The sequence below is a fragment of the Mchenga conophoros genome, linkage group LG9, assembly GCF_057382185.1.
Source record: "Mchenga conophoros isolate Kocher_MC1m ecotype Shallow Benthic linkage group LG9, M_conophoros_male_GT1.1, whole genome shotgun sequence".
Taxonomy (NCBI): Eukaryota; Metazoa; Chordata; class Actinopteri; order Cichliformes; family Cichlidae; genus Mchenga; species Mchenga conophoros.
In genome coordinates, this window is record NC_140534.1 from 17,057,508 (window position 1) to 17,076,984 (window position 19,477).

The 19,477-nt window shown below is 38.5% G+C and overlaps 1 protein-coding gene and 1 long non-coding RNA gene across 2 annotated transcripts in view; both read left to right on the plus strand.

The window, feature by feature from the left end:
- Positions 1-19,477, plus strand: part of LOC146567098 (uncharacterized) — a 274,156-nt gene that overhangs the window by 163,552 nt on the left and 91,127 nt on the right. The window lies entirely within an intron of this gene.
- The window catches only part of LOC146567099 (cadherin-18), a 94,180-nt gene that overhangs the window by 19,726 nt on the left and 54,977 nt on the right, over positions 1-19,477 (plus strand). The window contains exon 2 of the mRNA XM_085286704.1: positions 1,731-2,263. Within this exon, the coding sequence (XP_085142830.1) occupies positions 2,033-2,263 (231 nt within the window). The 5' untranslated portion in view covers positions 1,731-2,032. The remainder of the gene's footprint in view (positions 1-1,730; positions 2,264-19,477) is intronic.

Genomic DNA, 19,477 nt, shown 5'->3' on the forward strand with positions numbered 1-19,477 from the left:
GTCTGCAATTCTGTAGAAGAAAGATGATGAATCTATTTAATTATTCTTGAAAAATAATTTAATTCTGTGCAGTTTTTTTTCACACTGCATCAAATTAAAGTTGATTACGTCGATTAAGCATCATGAGGTGGTTCCCTATTTATTTATTTTTTGCTGGGAGTTTGCAACCATAATAGTTAGAAATATAAAGCAACCTAAGTAATCTTTACAATACCAGAATAGGAAGGATGGAGTAGGTTTAAGTTTATTAGATTGATCAGTATTGCTGAACTATGAAATATTTTGGGTGCAGTGTATTGTTTTACATACAGGTATAACAGAATAGCTTTAGTGTTGTTGTTTATTTAAAATTGAGTATGAACTTATACAAAATGCAGCAAGATATTAAAAAAACACTATCGGATTCATATTGGTATCGGCAGATATCCAAATTTATGATATCGGTATCGGACATAAGTGTTATCGTGCCATCTCTACTCTAAACATGATTTACAAAAATGGTGCAAACTTGTCCATGACAAGGTGTTTTGTTTTGGCCTAAGGTAATTTCAACATTTGTGTTCATTTAAGTTGGTAACAGCGGACAGCTCTCCAGCTAAGTACTTTTAGCTTTGCGCATTACAAGGAAAAGAAAAAACCCAACAAAACTCATTATGCGTCTCTGTGTCTTTACAGTTATACCTACTACTAATGCACAATTTTTCCTCCTCCTGTGTCCCCGTGCAGTAGAATCACATATCAGACACTGAAGTTGGACATTTTTCTTTAGTTGTGGCATCAAACTGAAGGGCATTTCAGAATAGCAAGGTCACATTGAAAAATTTCCTCAGCAAAAAAACAAAAAAACAAAAAGGAAAATGAGCAGTGAATACTGATGTCATGCTTCAGCAGCAGTTAAATAGCACATCTAGCTTTAAAATACACCCCAGAAATCAGACAGTTCACTCACTCATACCTCCTCCTTAAAGGCCGCTGAGTTGCAGGTGCGCCTGTAATGCACATTCTTTTTAAAGGGAATTCAGGGACTGACTGCGCTTCACTTGAATGCACACTAAGAGAAATCCAGCAGTGCTTGCAGTTATTTTTTACTACTTTAATTCCATCTTCGATACTGTATATAATTTTGATTTAGGAAAAATATTCCTTCTCCCTTTTTTCCATTCCACTGCCATCTGAAAATCACCTTCTGCCTTACGTCTGAGTGGCTTGATGTCTGTCCTTTTCATTATAAATGTGTTTCTTCCTGCCACATTTATTATTCACTGTGCATGTGGCACAGTCTTCAGCCTCACAGTACGCCTTAGCTGTATTTAAAACATCCACATTAAAAAAAAATAAAGCTAATAAAGGTTTTAATAAAAGGTTTTAAAGTCCTCGTTTGGGTCACACTGTTGCGATCCATGAATCAGACCTTACAGGGCAGGATCAGTCACCAAGCGCTCTGACCTCATAGGCACGGACAACCTTATTAACAGCACTGTTACTCAACAAGTCAGGAGTTGTTTTGTTATCTGCATAATGGCAAAATTGGCTGCAATACTGAAGCAGGATTTCTTGCTGCTTTTTTTGTTTTTGTTTATCACAGTCAGCCAGTTTGAAGTGGGCATCCTCATCTGTAAGGATTTACGAGCCGCAATTTAATTGGAGGGAATTAGTGAACATTTCGCTTCTAATATCCATCAAATTAATCTCTAACTCTGTGTTTCTCTTCCCTCTTCTCCCTCTCCCAGGAAATCCAGAATGGCTTCCGGGATTAACCTCTGCTCTTCATAGATCTACCCAGAAGTTCACGTCCATGTGTACAGCCTTTCTTAGTCGGGGAAATTCCATAATGTAAATGTATATCACTTTGGGTCATGAACCTTAGAGGATCCTCCCGGACCATCCCATCTATAGTTTGGATTTAGATTCCTCTTTTGCTGGGACTACTGCACAGGTCTGCAGAGGTGGCTGTAGGTGGCAGCTGCAGCGGCGGCGGGAGGACCTTGCCACCTCGAAACGCGGGGATAACTTTACAAAAGCACACGCCACCATGAGGATATCCACCACCTCTTGTCTGTGTCCCTTTCTGGTCTGCCTCTGTTTCATCCAGAGGTGCTCTGGGGCGAGCCATCACGTTCCTACCAAAGTGCCCTCCAAGAACCAGACCAAACTGGCTAATGGGGAGACGGAGGTGCACCACAGGCCTAAGCGTGGATGGATCTGGAACCAATTCTTTGTTTTAGAAGAACACATGGGACCAGATGCACAGTATGTGGGAAAGGTAGGGTTTTTATTCAATTGACTGAAACGTGGAGGAAAAAAAAAGGGAAAAAACACTATTTTTATCTCAGGGAACTTGCTTTTAAATGCTTACTTGACATTTTTCTCCCCCCCTCCCCCATTTTCTTTATTATTTTATAACAGTTTACAAAAGGAGCAAGCTGTTTTATTGCTGTGTTGGCATTATACATGTGCCCCCCACTACACCAAATCCCTTGTCTTCTGATGTGAAATATTCAGGTCTCATTTGTAAAGGTGTGTAGTTCTGACATTATGATGTCCAACCAATTCTGTCATGATAATGTCCAAAAATGTGCTCTTCTCTGGAGTTAATGAGTGCCTCTCAGCATGCCTACAACTCTGGGAAGCCAGCTATGCGCAAGAGTGGATTAAGGCTGAAAGTGAGAGTAGCCCTCTACATCAAGCCATCTTTGAAGTGAAATATTAGATTTGGTTTCTCTGTGGGAAATAAACCCAGATTTGATCAGATGGTGGGAAATTAACCACTTCAGTAAGAAATTGGACACTGGCACAGTAAGCTGGGATGCCTCGTCGTTGGAAATGTTACAAGTGCCACCGGAGTGTCAGAGTGACTGATATCCCTCACAGTGGAAAACATAGTAGTGGGTGTTCTTCCTGGTTGTGCAAGGTATGATGCAGCCTAGTGTTGGCGTTTGGTTGTGACTTTTCTGTCAGCTCCACAATAAGCCACAGGGAGCTGGTTAAGTCCTCTGCTTGCAGATTGCCTGCCCTTATCTCCTGAAATGTGAAAATGTGTTTCTCCGCTGCAGTGATCATTATTCTAGGCACTCAGGCACAGACTAATCCTCAACTGCGCTCTGAGAAAAAGGGAATGAGAAAGGCAGAATGCTTCTCTGACTCCACATATGTCTGTATTTCAACAATGGTACTATTTGAAGGGGGAAAGAAAGGAAAGAGGGATGACATGCTTGGACAAAGGGTGAGATGGGAAAAAAAAAGCATCAGCAAATATCTCTTTCAACCCTAAATGTCTGCTATTCGTGCCAATCTGGGATCTTTATTGTTGAAAAGTTTTCTTTTTTCCCCTAATATATTGTAAAATCCCACATCGGCACTCCCAGAAAACCAAAAATATATAATCCTTATCATCGATGAGGCATCGCATCCTTAGTAGAAGCAGTAATAAACAATAGCTGCACCATATCTGGGGCACCGGTTTGTTGATGCACTTACTGCATAAACATGGTTACTTTTATATTAAATTTGTCCACTGCTTTGAAGTTCACGATTGTTAAGTTTGCTGACTGCTCTGTGCTAGATCTGCTGCTACCTTAAGGGTACTCTTGTTCTGCGTGTTCACTCTGTGTTTGTGTGAGTGTTTGTATATGTGTGTGTGGAGGGTGATGCTGATGAAAGCAAAGTAAACACAAACAGCTAATCCTGGATGATAATAAAGCACTGAGAAGAAACATAAACATTATTAAGGAGTCAATTTGACATGCATGTTTAAAGAGATGAGGTCTCCAGATGGTAAGCACAAAAACATTTAATTATGTGGGTTGAGACAAGTGTGCAGTGTCCTAATGTGGCCAGGAGACAGAATGACCCTTAATTAGACAAAGACAGGAGAGGAGGAGGAGGAGGAGGAGGAGGAGGAGGAGGAGGAGGAGGAGGAGGAGGAGGAGGAGGAATAATGCACTTGGCAAATTTTTTTTCTTTTTTTCTTTTTCCCCCTTTGCTTGATTAAAAAACTCTGGACGTTAGCAAGCAGCAAATGAGCAGCTCCACTGCAGGGAATTGCCAACACTCATCTAAAAATGTAAAATTTGAAACAGACGTTCCGTGATCATTAAAAAATTCAGATAAAGTCATTGCATGGTCAAAAACCCCCAAAACAAAACAAAGAAAAAAACCACAAAAAAAACCACAAAAAAAAAAAAAAAACCCGCCGCTTTGTGCTAGGACATCTACACAGTCAAACATACGTGTCTATCGCATTATAAGATTTGGCCTTTGACAGTCAGATACCTCAGGTGAACTTTTTATCAATACTTTCACATACGACAGCATAGAGAGACGCCTGGGAATAAGTGAAACAGCCAGTCTGTCAAGAACATTTTAATCCCCCGAGGTATCCTATAATCCCCAGTGACACCTTTCTGGGGGGGTTGATGCATTTGGAAAATGACAGCTTCGTGCATGAGTGAGACGCAAATGCTTGGCAGGGGACAGGGCTTGTCCAGAGAGTAGACAGGAGACAACCCATTCTCCCAATGGGAGGCGCAAATGTATCCATGTCAGTCAGCTCAGCAGGCTGCTTTGAAGTCGTAAGACGGGTACAGATTGGACCGTAATGTTTTGAAAATGATGGAAATCCCCAAACCCTGAATACAGTATATGAGTGAAGCTTCACTGACTACTGTGACGTAGTGGAAGCTGTTGGAACCAGATCCCCTAGTCAGGAAATAAAAAACTTCAAATGAGTTTCACTGGGTATGCGCCTGCCGCTAAATTATACATTAAATAATGCGATATTTGACGGAGTGGGAGCTCCAGCCCAAACTAGAGGGAGCACCAGTTGTCTTATCCTGTGTTCATTTGCAGAGCAAAGTGGCAACCTCTAAGATGGCTAAATGTTTTATTCATGCATCTAAAAATGGATTGTGCTTTGACAGAATCAGGCAACCGTCTTGTTGTATGTATAGTAATAGCGCAACAGTGCGAAGAAGAAGAAGAAAAATAGCAAAGTAAAGTTTTTACATAACATTTCTTTTCATCATCATTCTTCACAAGGGCGTTCAGATGTTTTCAGCATTAAACCATTGAAGCGTTACATGAAGTAACAAGAGAAATTTCACAGCCAGCATCTCACCATTAAGCTGCGCTGTTGGAAACTTTCTAAAAAGGGCAGAAAAATATTCAGCAACCACTGAGAAATATTTAGGGACACAGTCATCCGCAAGAGCGAGGATGTGTGTCTGTATGCATGCAAGAGCGCTAAAGATGCACTTTTCAGTATTGATTGCACTAAAATTACTGTTCAGATGTTGATAAAACATGCACGGATTGACTGGCCACCTTGAGTTGATGTAGGTATAAATGTCAGCTGGGTTTGCTTTCAGCCTGATCTGTGACACCAAACTTGCAGAGCTGATAGTGCGCTATTAATGACATGTTAAAAGCTGAAATACCTTCGTCTTTGATGTGCCTGTTAATTCAAAACTGAAATATTTTCCATCCATATGCACATCAAATAGATTTTTAGGAGCTGCACAGTGAATAATTTAGAACAGCAGCATCATATTTATAGTCCTACTTGATTTATTTACAAATCAAGTAGAAACTTATCTGAAGCTTTCTGGGCCGCGTTCCAGGAAGCAGGTTTAGTGAAGAGTGTATTAACCCTGAGATGAGGGAAACTCTGAGTTTTCCTTTAAAAAGAAAAACTTAAACTTTGATTCCCTTAATGAAGCAACAGACCAGGTCAACCTAACCTGCTCGCTGGCAAGCTTTCTTCAAAAAAAAAAACAAAACAACAACAACAACAAAAACCTTGACTCCTCCCCTCCTGATGCACCTAAGCTAAGCGATTGATATTTGGAGTCATTTCATCATTCTTCAGAGCGCATTAATTTGCATCCGTTTATGCTCAGGTTAGACATTAGCTTGTTATTTTCATTCGTCCATTTGTGTTCCCTCTGCCTATACAGTTAAGGGTTGCAATGTGACAGCCTATGCCAGCGGTCACAGGGCGAGAGCCAGGGTGCACCCTGGACAGGTCTCCAATCTGTCGCAGGGCTAACACACAGAGACAACCGTTCACGCTCACATTCACACCTCAAGTCCGTTTAGAATCAGCAGCTGGCCTAACATCAGTTCCTCTACACTGAAACATTTACTGTTTCCTATTGTAGGAATCTTTTTTTTTTTTTTGTGATCAGCAACACTCACAGATTGGATCTTGGAGATGATGTGAACATGAGTCATGTTTCTAAAACTGGATTAAAAGCAGAGTTTTAATGTTTCATCTTAAAAACATGCTGGCACGATGAAATACAGTAAAATGCTGGGCAACATTTTTAAATATATGTTGTCTGAAGTTTGAACCTCCACATCTCCAGGAAATCAACTAAATGAGTCTTACTGGTTCTGAAAGTCACAGACCTGTAAGTAAACTGGTTAATCCCACAGTAAACTGGGATTACAGCTACATTTATTAACTATAATAAATGTAAAGTTGATAAATGATGACTGCATGGCACTGAATAAAAGGACATCATCATCATCCACACAGACATGGATTCATATTCCTCTCTCCACTGGATTAAAAATTAAGGTGTTGCTTTTTATTTACAAGTTGCCATGGTGAATATAGGCAATAAGTTCCATTGATAACGATCCTTCCCCCCCCATTAGTCATGGATGCACTTAACTCCGGTCGAACACATTCACAGCTGTTTGAACCAAATCTGGTTAATGCAGCATCTTAAGTTAGACTCCTTGTTGAACAATTTGCTGGTTTTATTTACCAATGTTTGAGCAGAAGCCTGTACTATAAAGGCAATATTTCACCCCGAGCAGGTAACTTTTTTAATAAAATTTTATAAAATAGTCAATTATGATAAGTCTGTCGCTTACAGTGTCTGCATTTTTACCAGTTTTGCTTCCTGGCTTCGAATAGGTTTAGCTTTATTAGCACACACACACACACACACACACACACACACACACACGTTAAAGCCTGGGCTGACTTAGATTCATGTCACGGCTTATTCTGACTGCAGGCATCAGGGTAAGTGAATATAGAAATCATACAGATTCTGTGGGTATGTTGAAATTGCTTTCCAGCGCAGGCCTCAGGTTTGGCTTCTCTGCAGGTAAACATGCGAAGAGCAAAATGGTAAAGACATTTGTCAAAATCCATTCTAAACAACTCGCTATAGTCTGACAATGATTTCACTTTATGAGGTTTGTTTTTTAAATTTATCAGAGTTTGTAAACACTGACTGGCAGGTAGTGTCATAGCATGAGGATTGCAAACGAGAGAGGATCCAAATGCAGGACATAAAGGCAGACGATAAACAAAAGCAAGCTCTTTATTGGCCAATTTAGAGTCTAAAAAACTAAAAGTCCAGGAAAACAAAAACACAGTTAGTAAAACATCCAAAATTATCAAAGTCCAAATGATTAGATAAAATAGGAATCCGGAAAAACAAAAGTCTTGGAATTAAAAAAAAAAAAAAAAGGAACAAAGAGGGCTGCACAAAACAGATTTAGCACAGCAGGGAGCACAGACAAACGAGCTGACAAAGAGGAAGACAAGACTATTTATACTCTCAGGGCAGATTGGGGGATGACAAACAGGAGGGGAATGAGACACAGGTGAAAGCAATTAACGCAGGTGAAAAAGAAATTCAGGGGAGGAATCGCAGGATACAAAAGAGAGCTAACCTTTAAAATGGGAAGTAATTAGAAGTAGATGGAAAATGAGAAAAAAATGGCAACAGACAAAGAAACAGTGAGGGAACTTAAACTGACATTAATAAATAAATAAGACGTATTCGATTTTAAAAGTAATAAATAAAAAAAACACAGAATCACAACAAAAAAAAAAAACTAGCAATGGGAGAGCCCATAATCATATGGAAGAAAAAATTTTAACTTTGATTTCAGACACAAAAAATGATTAAGAATGAAACCCAAACGGTTTGGATAATTTGTGTACTTTTTATTATTATAATAAAATAATAATGATTAATGAATTTCAGTATCAATTAGGTTAGCTATTAGCAAGGTTATTGACTAAAATGGCATGTAGAAAAAAAAAAGATATTTAAAGGTTAAAACAAATTGAAACACCTAAAAAAAACCCTGTAATATTTGTAAAAAAATAAATAAATAAATGTTATTCTAATTTAGCTGGTGGATGTGTTCGCAGAGACATTGGATGTCTACAAGAGTAAGACTCAGCTGCTTTCAAAATGTGTGTTCTGATTGTCATACCTGTGCACATGTCCTTAAATGCTGGCATATATCCTCCATACATTAAGATTGAAACTAACACAAACTAAACTAAATTGAAAACAAAAAGTCAAATCAAAATAAGATTAAAACCTTATTAAAAAGCTTTGGGTATGAATATACAACCAACTTTTGCATGATGACCATATTGTATGAACACAAAATTAAGTTTAAAGAAACCAAATGATTTATTATAATCAGTCTTCATTTGTAAAAGCTGATCAATATGTTTTTATATATTCTAAACGCAACGCAATTACTCTTTGACAAAAGAGAACAATTAACAAGCGGAAGCTGGGTTAAGTAAATTACACTTCAGAAAATTATACAACTATGTAGACAAGCCTTATTTCCAAGGTGCACTCCCTCCTCTTTTTGCTGAAGCACTCAACAATATTAGCACAATTTAGATACTTGGAGCCTCAACCATTTGCCTTCACTCACTATGACTGACTATGAGGCAGAGGCTTCAAGTTTTCAAAAGCTGATGTGCTCACATTTTCATTTCTCTCATTCAAATATCAAATTTAGCAGCGGTTAGAGGCAGAGCTGTTAAATTAGTGTCAGAGTTGCTTCCGGGACAGTGATAATCTTATTACTGTATATCAAGAAGTAAACCATCCTTCTGCGAAGACAACGACTCATTCCGTTTCCCCCCAGATGTCAAAATAGAGGACAACTATCAGGGCGGATCCGCGATGTGCATCGACGGCATGTCTTCAGCACGCCCCTCATCACCACCTCTTGATGTATGGTCATTAGGCGGGTGCTTCATCATCAGGGTTTACTGTGACTGTTACAAATCAATTTAATAGAAGGGGGTGCTCAGAAGAGTTGATTGGGAGGGAGCATGGTCAAAATGTGGTGATAATCAGACAATCAAGCACACCCACATAAAAAGTGATTAAGTCCTCTTGAGTGGAGCATAAGAGCCGCGATTTAATCAAAAACAAACCCATCCCCTTCACTAATTGCAAATATGAAGCCAAGACATTGATTATCAGCAAGGGTGCATAGCCTCCTCATTTCTCTTTCCTTTCCAAGCCCCCACCCTCACCCCACTTGCCATGCACATTGTTGATGAAATAAATGTTCTTCGGTGTGACTCTCACCTTCAACTCCTGTGCATGCTTTAGAAAGACCTTCTTTCAACATCAAAGCAATGTTTCAGAAACAGCATGAACTAAATGTGTCTATTCTTTGTCTAGTGCTTTTCTGATTAACAGAGTTGTGAAACTACGACAGTGCACATGCACTGGTAAACAAAGATGTTGACCTAGAATTATGGACTCGCTGCTTTGTGTCCCACTAGTCCCCAGGCTGATTTAACTGGTCATAAAATTAACATGCGACTGAACATTAGCTTTCTGGAAAACCAGTTAGAAATAGGATAAGATTCATTTCTGGAAAAAGGTTGTATTTGACATGTAGTATGAAATCTGATCGAGAATTTTATGTACTTCGTTTTCTGTCTGCATGGAGAACATTCTTCTTCACTCAGTTGATATTGATTGGACATATCAGCTCCACAGTGGCTTCCTTTAAACAAACATAGAGAAAACAAGAGAAGCTAGGCACATACATTATGTAGATCTCTACACTGAATACTACAAAGTCATTAGAAAGGGCATTCACCAATAATGCAATCCAACGAGACACATACATTATCAGGCTTTGTACAATGAATGGGATAGATCTAGTGAAGGAGAGAAAAGAAGTATAAGGGGGGAAACAGATGAAGGTCAAACTGCGTAGCCACTAATAATGTATCAGGATGGCACTCAGTAGAGTGTATCGCAGCTAGTGTGATGTAATTGTTAATAGGGCTGTTCGATATAACGATATATATTGGATGACGATATAAAAACGTCTATCGTTTCATTTTACGCTATCGTTTGTTTCGTGGTGTCGCAAAATAAACTGTTTCCGGCAATATTTTTTCATCGTCCTGATGGTCACTGTAGTGGCTATATTCATTTCTTAAAGTTCTCTCTTTCTCTTATATTTAATACTGTTGTTATGCGTTGTGGTTAGCAACAACGACAGTAACACCATCGCGTGTCCGCTTGTTTATGTTCCACAAACCTTTCACAATAAAGCTCAAGATCCTGTTGAGACTTTTCAAAATAAACTGAATCACTTGAAAGAGCAGATTATTTACGGATGAGAAGTAAAAAAAAAAAAAGAGCCGTCAGGTGCTAAAAAATAAACCTTAGACTCAAACGTTAGAAGAGGCTTTTCCCGGCAGCACGCCGTGTATTATATACTCAAAGAAAACGGCGGCCGTTACAACTTATGTCTAAAAATGTATAGTTTCATGCATCGGTTAAAACACTCGACTCCAGCTACATGACGCGCAGCTTGAAACACTTCCTGCAAGTCGAGCTGCCCGAGATTCACAGAATTTACAGAAAATGTTACATTTTTGTGATTTATATCGTTATCGGGATGATAGAATTCTTATATGAGATTTTGGTCATATCGCACAGCCCTAATTGTTAAGATTCTGTTACTGTTTTATTTTAGGAAGTTGATATTTGCACACTCCATTTAAGTTCACAGGCAGGCTTTAAGTAATTTTCCCGTCTCCACCTGTAATGGGAGAAGAGTTATTCTGGTTTGATTTGCACACAGCTTCTAAGCCGTTTGCCTGATTGCTGCAGAACCAGGCAGTCATTCAGCTCTCTTTCTTCAGCAGAGACGAATGGAAGGAAGAGAATTGTTGGCATGGTGGTTATGTCTAAGCCACAACTTAATGCCTTAATAGTTCATGTTCCAATATTTCATAAATTAAGACTTTTAATCTTTACCTATAATTTTTTTGCCATTGCATTTAGAACTGTTTGTTCTCTGTATGTTGTTGGTTGAAAAATAGCTATGTAGGGGGACTAAACAGCTCCTAGATAATGTCCCTTTTAGTAGTAAAATCTGTTAATACATTGGATGATCAGTTGGCAGAAAATTGCTAATTCAATATTTGATGGGTCAAGCTTAGGGATATGTGGTTTTGATGTGTTTCTTTCTCATTATAAAACAAAGGATTTAATATTTTTCAGTTGTGAAATCTGAATCTGTCAAATTTGTATTCACATCCGTTTGGTGTAAAGATTCATTGGCTCACTGTACCCTGTGAGTCAGCTAGTCTTCGAAGTCTTTCATGTCTACTTACTTGTACCTTTGAAATTACATTTCTAAAGCACAACCTTCACCCGAAAGTTTTGACAGAGCATGCTTGCCAGGTTAGGCTTGATGACTGGGCAGACAATGTCGATTTCATTCACATTTTTCACACCAACTGCAGATTGATACTTATACTGAGTTTTAATCAGCAGCACAGACACAGACACAGACTGGCATTGACACTGATTGGGTCAGTCACTATAACGTGCAGAAAATTGTTCGAATTGAAAAAGTACACGGAAAATTACCTTCAGATGGAGAATGCACGCCAGCCATTTTTGTTCTTACCACCATTGAAACGTTAGAGAATACAAAACATGAAGGTTTTTCATAGAGAAAGTTATAATCTTCTCATAAGAGACAACCCTGAGAACTATACCAAAAAAGAGGAGAACTGCTGTTTGAAGAAAATTAATCTATAGTGTCAGGACCTTCAAAAGTCACAAATTTCCTTTGGAGAGCCGATGTTTTTCTTCAATTTTTTTTAGGGACAAAAAGCAAGGCTTTGGCTGCAATAACCAAGGTATTGGATGCCATAGCCCCTGAGACATGGACTGTGGCTCAAGTCCAAAAAGTTTGACACCAAAGTGGATGTGAAAAAATAAAAGCACCAAGTGGAGGACAAGGAGCTGTTAGCCTAAGATTCAATTCAATTCAATTCAATTTTCATTTGTATAGTGCCAAATCACAACAGTTGCCTCAAGGCGCTTTGAGTAGAAAGCGACTGCTGTTGTATAACAAATATTAAACTAGGGCATAATCACTATTTTGTAGAAATGTTGCAGTTGTGGGACAGCTAATATTATGAAAGCCGAGAGTCTCTCATGAAGTGCGGAGAGTTCTCTATCAGAATATTTTAAAAGAAAAATGTACACTTAAGCCTTTCAGCTAAGATGTTGTATTCTTTTAAAATTGTGTTTATTTTATGAGCTTTTTTATTGTTGTTGGTTTTCAGACTATAAGTAAAATCAGGTAAGAAATTATTGAGGGATCACATATTTGTGTATGAAATATTTCTTTGCACAGTTTAAACACAGCAGTGGTTTTATTTATTGACTGTAAATACCAAGGCCCTGGTGCCAGTGTTACTAAGTGAATTTTTAAAGCTCTCCCGTTAATTTATATGAAGTTATGAAACTTTTTACACTTAACTCTTTTTTTTTTTTTCAGCCATTTTAAATTAGATATGATGAGAGGGTCCAGTAACAGGCAGCACGGTGGCACGGTGGTTAGCACTGTTGCCGCACAGCAAGAAGGTCCTGAGTTCAATTCCACCATCAGGCCGGGGTCTTTCTGTGTGGAGTTTGCATGTTCTCCCCGTGTTTGCGTGGGTTCCCTCCGGGTACTCCGGCTTCCTCCCACCATACAAAGACATGCAGCTTGTGGGGATAGGTTAATTGATTAATCCAAATTGCCACTAGGTGTGAATGTGCGAGTGAATGTGAGTGTGAATGGTTGTCTGTCCCTATGTGTTAGCCCTGCGACAGCCTGGCGACCTGTCCAGGGTGTACCCCGCCTTTCGCCCTATGACAGCTGGGATAGGCTCCCGCGACCCTGAAAAGGATAAGCGGAAGCGAATGGATGGATGGATGGGTCCAGTAACTTAATTATTATAGCAGATGATGATAATAATAATAATAATAATAATAATAATAATAATAAATGTTACAAATTAGTTTTGTTGTTGTAGTAACATTTTTGGGTACACAATTTCTTTGAACCTAACGATAAAAATCAGTTTAAATGTGGCACGTACTCATCAGAAATATTGCTACCATTAAGTGTATGTATGTGAGCATGGTGAGTTGTGGGGCATTTTGGAGCATGAACTAAATTAAATCACCAAAGAATGAACAGTCGCAGATGGAAAGCCACAGAGGGAGAGAGAAGGCTAAATGAGCTGGAGTGGCTTTTATCCTGGCTCCCCAGACCAGATATGCCAAATCAGCTGATTACTTCAGCTGAGCTTTGCCATGGTGTGTTCAGGGACATCTACATAGAAAGACAGGTGCTGTCCACATATTTAGACAGGGTTTGTTAGACAGGGTCCTTTTAAAGGGAGGGTAAAGTATGAAACCACATTTGTAAGGCTACATAACTGTGTGACCCTCTTATTAATTAATTCTACTTGTAAAGATTTAATAAATACACCAGAAGAATTGTGTGAAAAGTGAAAAGTGTGTGAGTGTGTGAATGTGTGTGTGTGAATGGGTGGATGACTGGATGTGTAAAGTGCTTTGGGGTCCTTAGGGACTAGTAAAGCGCTATATAAATACAGGCCATTTACCAATTGCATATAGTGCAAGATTAGCAACAATAAATATAATTAAACCAGCTATAACTCAACACAGCAATCTTATATTACAACAAAAACAAATCAAAAATAAGCAAAAGAAAAGAAAAATACTGCAAATACTATACTATTTGATTATTTTGATCAGTTGTTAATGTGAACCCTTTCAAAGGCTGGTAGTCAGCTGGTAATCTGACAGGGCTCGTCAGTGTGGAGCATTTATATGCTACCCAGGATTGCATGAGTTACACAGGGCGCCGTGGTTTCTCCCACCATCAAAAAATGTGCCAAGATTATGCTGCCTGTCTCATCCCAAGACACTCGCGGAAAACACATTTCAAATATGTTTCCTGGTTAAATGTTATATGCAGGTGTAGAAGAAATTGTTCGTGTGCTGCTCAGTTATTGTAATTTGCGGGTGCAATTTTTCACATCATGCTTTAGTAACTCATAATTTGTAATTTGAGAATTTCTATTTGTCATCAACTCTGACAGACTAAATGGGCGATTCTGTTACTGTAATCATAAGTTACAGCTTTAGTTTGATTACGTCTGACCCATTAACTTTATTATGCTTTCCAGCATGACTACAATGAGTAAAATCCATGTTTAATGTTGCAGAACTTATGTTCTAGCTGCAGATTTCTTTCAGGTTGGAGGATCCCTCTCTTCCTCAAATCTCTTCTCTTCCTGTAATTGGCTTGACAGTACCAAAAGTAAACTGGTTGGCTCTGAGTACCAATTAGCTTGTGAACACAAACAGTTGCAAGCCACTCTCAAGAATGAGTCTACGTAGCCCAAACTGTGAAAATATACAGCATGTTGACAAAAGAAAGTGAAGATACGCTATAGATACCGGGTTGCTCCTGTGGGCATATGATGAAAGCACAAGGTTGGTTTTCTTTGACATTGGAGTGTTTTCGCTATGCAGCTTTAGAGCTCCAGACTCTGTTGATCTCTTTAAACTCCTCAGAAATGCATTTCCAGCTGCCAGCCACATGCCAATCATCTATTCGACTAGTCTTTAATATAGTCACCAGTAGAGGCAGAGAGATAAACACAATCCTGTTTTGATGGCCTGTGGATGAAAAGAATTCCTCAAAGATTTTGTGCAGAGATATCAAAACAACAAGGTTTAGAGGTTATATTTCACCTTCCTCATAAATTCTTGGACCTTTCCTGGCAGCATTTGTGAAAGATTGTCATGCATTTTCATTTATTATTTACTGCAAGACTTGGACATTGCCATCATTTTCAATCCCCCATCATCTGGATTGCCACACATGGTCTTGATGTATGCTAAGTTCACATCAAGCCCGCTCTGTGGTTTAACAAAATTGACACTAATTGCATTAAGGCAGGATGTCATGAAATTTTCCGTGTGATCAAAATTAATGAAGTATAAATAAAATATTCCAACACTGAAGGCGGAATGTAGTGGAAGCACCCACTGCAGAGAAATAAAGCCTAGTTTTCAAAATAGTGTGACAGCAAATTGCCACAAGCTTGTTTTGGTACAGTTAGGGGAGGAAATATGTGAAGTATAAATGTCCCCCTTAATAGCAGTGATGGGGACCATAAAGGGACAGTGGTAAAGTCAGGGTACCGTCCTGGGTAAAGTCTATTAAGTTTCACGGTATTTACGATTAAATAGGTTATCAGACTTTTTAAAATAATGTTGATTTAAACCCCAAAGTAGGCAGATTTTGTAAAATTACTCGACATTTGGGTGATTTGGATCACCTGTGGCCTGGAAGGGAAAATAATATCTAGGGGAAAAAAGTTTGAAAGTCCACCTCTATGTTTAGAAACTATTTATTTCTGTTTATGGTATAATGGATGGTTACCTACAGCAATGTTATGATTCACCCAGAATTCATCCAAATCAACAAAATGAAGGGACAAAAATGAAGGGATGGGGCTATTTTTTGAACATGAATACATTTGAAAAGCTGATCTTTTCACATGAGGATCAAGTCCACTCACACCCTCTCACTTTAATACATACACCTTGCTAATTCCAGGTCATCTTTTGAACTGTTTTCATTCTTTTTGGTACAGATTCAACAAGGTGCTGGAAACATTTTTTAGAGATTTTGGTCTATTGTGACTGTGTCATGCAGTTGCTGCAGATTTGTTAGCTGAACATCCATAATGCAAGTCTACTGTTCCACCACATCCCAAAGGTGCTCTACTGGAGTGAGAGCTGATGACTGTGGAAGGCATTTGTGAACTCATTGTCATGTTCAACAAACAAGTTTGAGAAGATTTGAGCTTTGGGACATGGTTTTTTATCTCGTTAGAAGCAGCTGTCAGAATGCTGACACGGTCAGCAACAATACTCAGGTAGGCTGAGGTGTTTAAAATATTGTTTAGGGAGGGAATAAGGAGGGAATAGGGAGCCCAGAGTGTGCCAAGAAATTATCCCCTGCACCATTATACCACCACTGTTAGCCTGAACTGTTGATGCCCAGAAGGATGGATCCATCCTTTCATGTCGTGCCAAGTTCTGACCCTGCCATCCAAAAGTTGCAGCAGAAATCAAGACTCGTCAGACCAGGCGACATTTTTTTTTTCAATCTTTGCAAATTGTTAGCAGTTCTCATTTGACAGGAGTGGCACATGGTGTGGTTTTCTACAACTGTAGCTCCTGTGCTTCCATTTCCCATTGCTCTACATTCAGAGAAGCGTTTCTGCATACTTTAGTTTAACAAGTTGTGTATTATTCACTGTTGCCTTTCTATCAGCTGTGACCTCTGGCATCAACAAAAAACTGCCATACACTGGATACGTTCTCTTTTTCAGATCATTCTCCATAAACACTGGCACAAACAACCATGCCACATTCAAAGTCATGTAAATCCACTGTTTCCCTTATTCTGATGCTCAGTTTGAACTTTAGCACATCGTGTTGACTATGTCTACATTCTTAAATGCACTGAATTGCTGCCAAGCTGGAAATCAACTTGCATTAACAAGCAGTTGTACAGATGCAAAAAGTGGCCGATGAGTAAATGTTATAAACTCTGAAATATTAAATGTAATGAAGGGAAAATTTACCTCAGTTATATTTTGCTGAACACCTATGGTTGTGATTTACTTTTTATAGCAGAACCGTGTCTTCTAAGGCAGCAAGGTAAATGGACTAGAGAAACTCTAAAAATGCTGAAGAGACCATATTTGTTAGCAGAGAAGGTTGGGGAGCTTGAACATGTTGATGATCAAAATGGACAGACTATTTATCAAAGGCATTGCATGTGCTACATGTCTATCATGAAGATGAGTCAAGACCACTTACCATACTGAGCAGGCATCCTTATTGCTCATTAAACTCCTTTGATTTAAACGTTCATTGTCTTATTGTTTTATTCTCAGCTGCTGTACTTTGAGCCTATGGTGTTTATGTAACGACCCGCAACCTGTTAACAATCATTCGTCATCCATAGATTTTGGAAGGCAATCATCACCATGTGCATCATTGGTTTGTGCTTTTGCCAAGCATAATATATTAACTCCTTCAAAACAAGTCAATGGCTAAATTAGCAGTCTGACTGGAGGCAAAATTGTTTATGAGCTGGAGCAGAGTGCTGCTTGATAGAAGCGAATACGTGCATGTTGAAGATATAGAATTGAACTGTTAAGTAATATCTGTAATTCTCTATGTTTGAATTATTTAATATATTGGGTGATTCGATTATCCTTCTACAGCCAACACTTGAAGCTAATATTTCTAAATTGCTGGAACTGAATTAAAAGTGGGTCAAATCATGTCTGAAAAGTAACTTGTGTCCACTAGTATGTGGACACATCCTGATTTCTTGCTTTGTAGGTTCATATTAGTACAATCAAGAAGCTGATTAACCACCTAATTCAACAGGATCTTTGACTGCTTATCTAATTACAGGCTTGATATTTACCACAGAAAGGACAGTCAGCTCTCATCAAGAGTCAGGCTGCAACCAGCTGCAGCTTTCTAATTAGTCATTTATTTGCTAGTCCAGGTTTTGATTAGATGTGGCCAGAGGACCTCTGCTGAGGACATGTTAAATAACTCTGTGTATTCTATAACGATTGTACATTTTAGACTATGTGTCCTTCTTTGCTATTTTAATTCAGCTTTTCTTTTACTCACATGAAAGTGAAAATAGAGCAGCGCTTTAACATCACATGTCCTATTGCATGTTACAGGGAGGTTATACAGCTTTTCTTGTGGTGCAAAAAGCAAACACAAAAAAGACACAATATGATGAGTCTTAGTCAATAACGAGTGCACTCCTAAATGCGCTCAATGAATTGAATGGTAAGATGAATTGCTACTATATTTAGGTTACTTTGAAAATGGGCTGTCTTGTCTTCAGTTCTGCACTTCAAAACATTTTAGCTGTGTCCTAATTCAGACGCTGCACCAGTCCTTTTTCTTCCCCCCCCACAATAAAATCAAAGCTGCTAGCTGGCCACTTATTTAAAATCCTTGATAGCACATTACCAACACTTTCATATACACTAAAAATAATCACTTTAATTATTTATAGAAATAAACAATTCTTTGTCAAATGATTTTCAGTATAAGCCTTTGTGACTCTTACTTTGTAAAATGATACAGCCAGAAAGCTAAATACTTGTACCAGTTATGTTCCATTGGTTTAAAGTTCTCATTAATGTCTTGTGCTAATACAAAAGCAACTGCTTCACAGTAATGTTGCTCCAGTGTTTCTATGAGAGCCTTACTGCTTCTTTATCTCATCTAGGAAATGGGTCTAATTGCTGTGGTTTGAGAGGGTGTGCTATGCAGAGGGTTTTCTATCTTATTTGGTTTAGGTTTGTATTATAATACTGCATATACTGTACATTATCATCATTTGGTCCTTGTCAAACTGAATTTGGGAGAGTGTGTTCCATCTCAAGGACAAAAAGGTTGATATTCTTAAGCTGACAAAGCACTGAGGAAATTCTTTATTGCGTTCAGTGTTTTTAAGTTTCATCGCTGAGCCCAAACTCGATATGTCAGTGGAGAAGGTTATTTGTTGACAAACTAGTTTAGGGATCTAAGGCTTTGACTTGTGTCTCCCTGGAAACACTGCTGCTGCACCCCTGCAAATCAAACAAGTCCCAGCTTGTTTCTTGTCTGTGTTTGCAATTTTTTAATAAATACTGATTTTTTTTTACGTTTTTTCTTTAGCGTGTCTATGATTTACCCTCTGTGGTCCTCTGTTAGGAACTGTTGGTGACTGTGAAAATTTAGTGCTATGACAGATGCTGCTAATTGTCATTGAACAGAAATGTGACTGTGATTTATTACTTCTCAGCTAAAAATAGTTAATGTGAGAAATCTTTTCCACTGATCCACTGAAAATATCAGTTTGTATGAGTTTATGTTCTTTCACCTTTTGTGTTGTGCTGCTTACTATTTAGTCTTTACAACTAATATAAATTATTTATCTAGTGCATACGTGCCTACATCTATGTGTCTCCATAGACTAAATCTTCCCTCAAACCAGATGCTTTTTTATTGCTTAAAGATGAAAAAATTAAATTGTTCAAATCTGAATCTTAATACCATTATATCCTTCTTTTGACATTCTGTAAAATAGTAAAATGTTATTCATATCTAACCGCCTGCTGAGCTGTGGGGATAAAAATCTTAACCCTTTTGGTAACAATTATGGCTTAATAAGTGGCTTGGTTTTCTCTTCTTCTCTCCCCTGGTGAGAAAGAAGAGCAGCTTTGGAAGGATTGTCC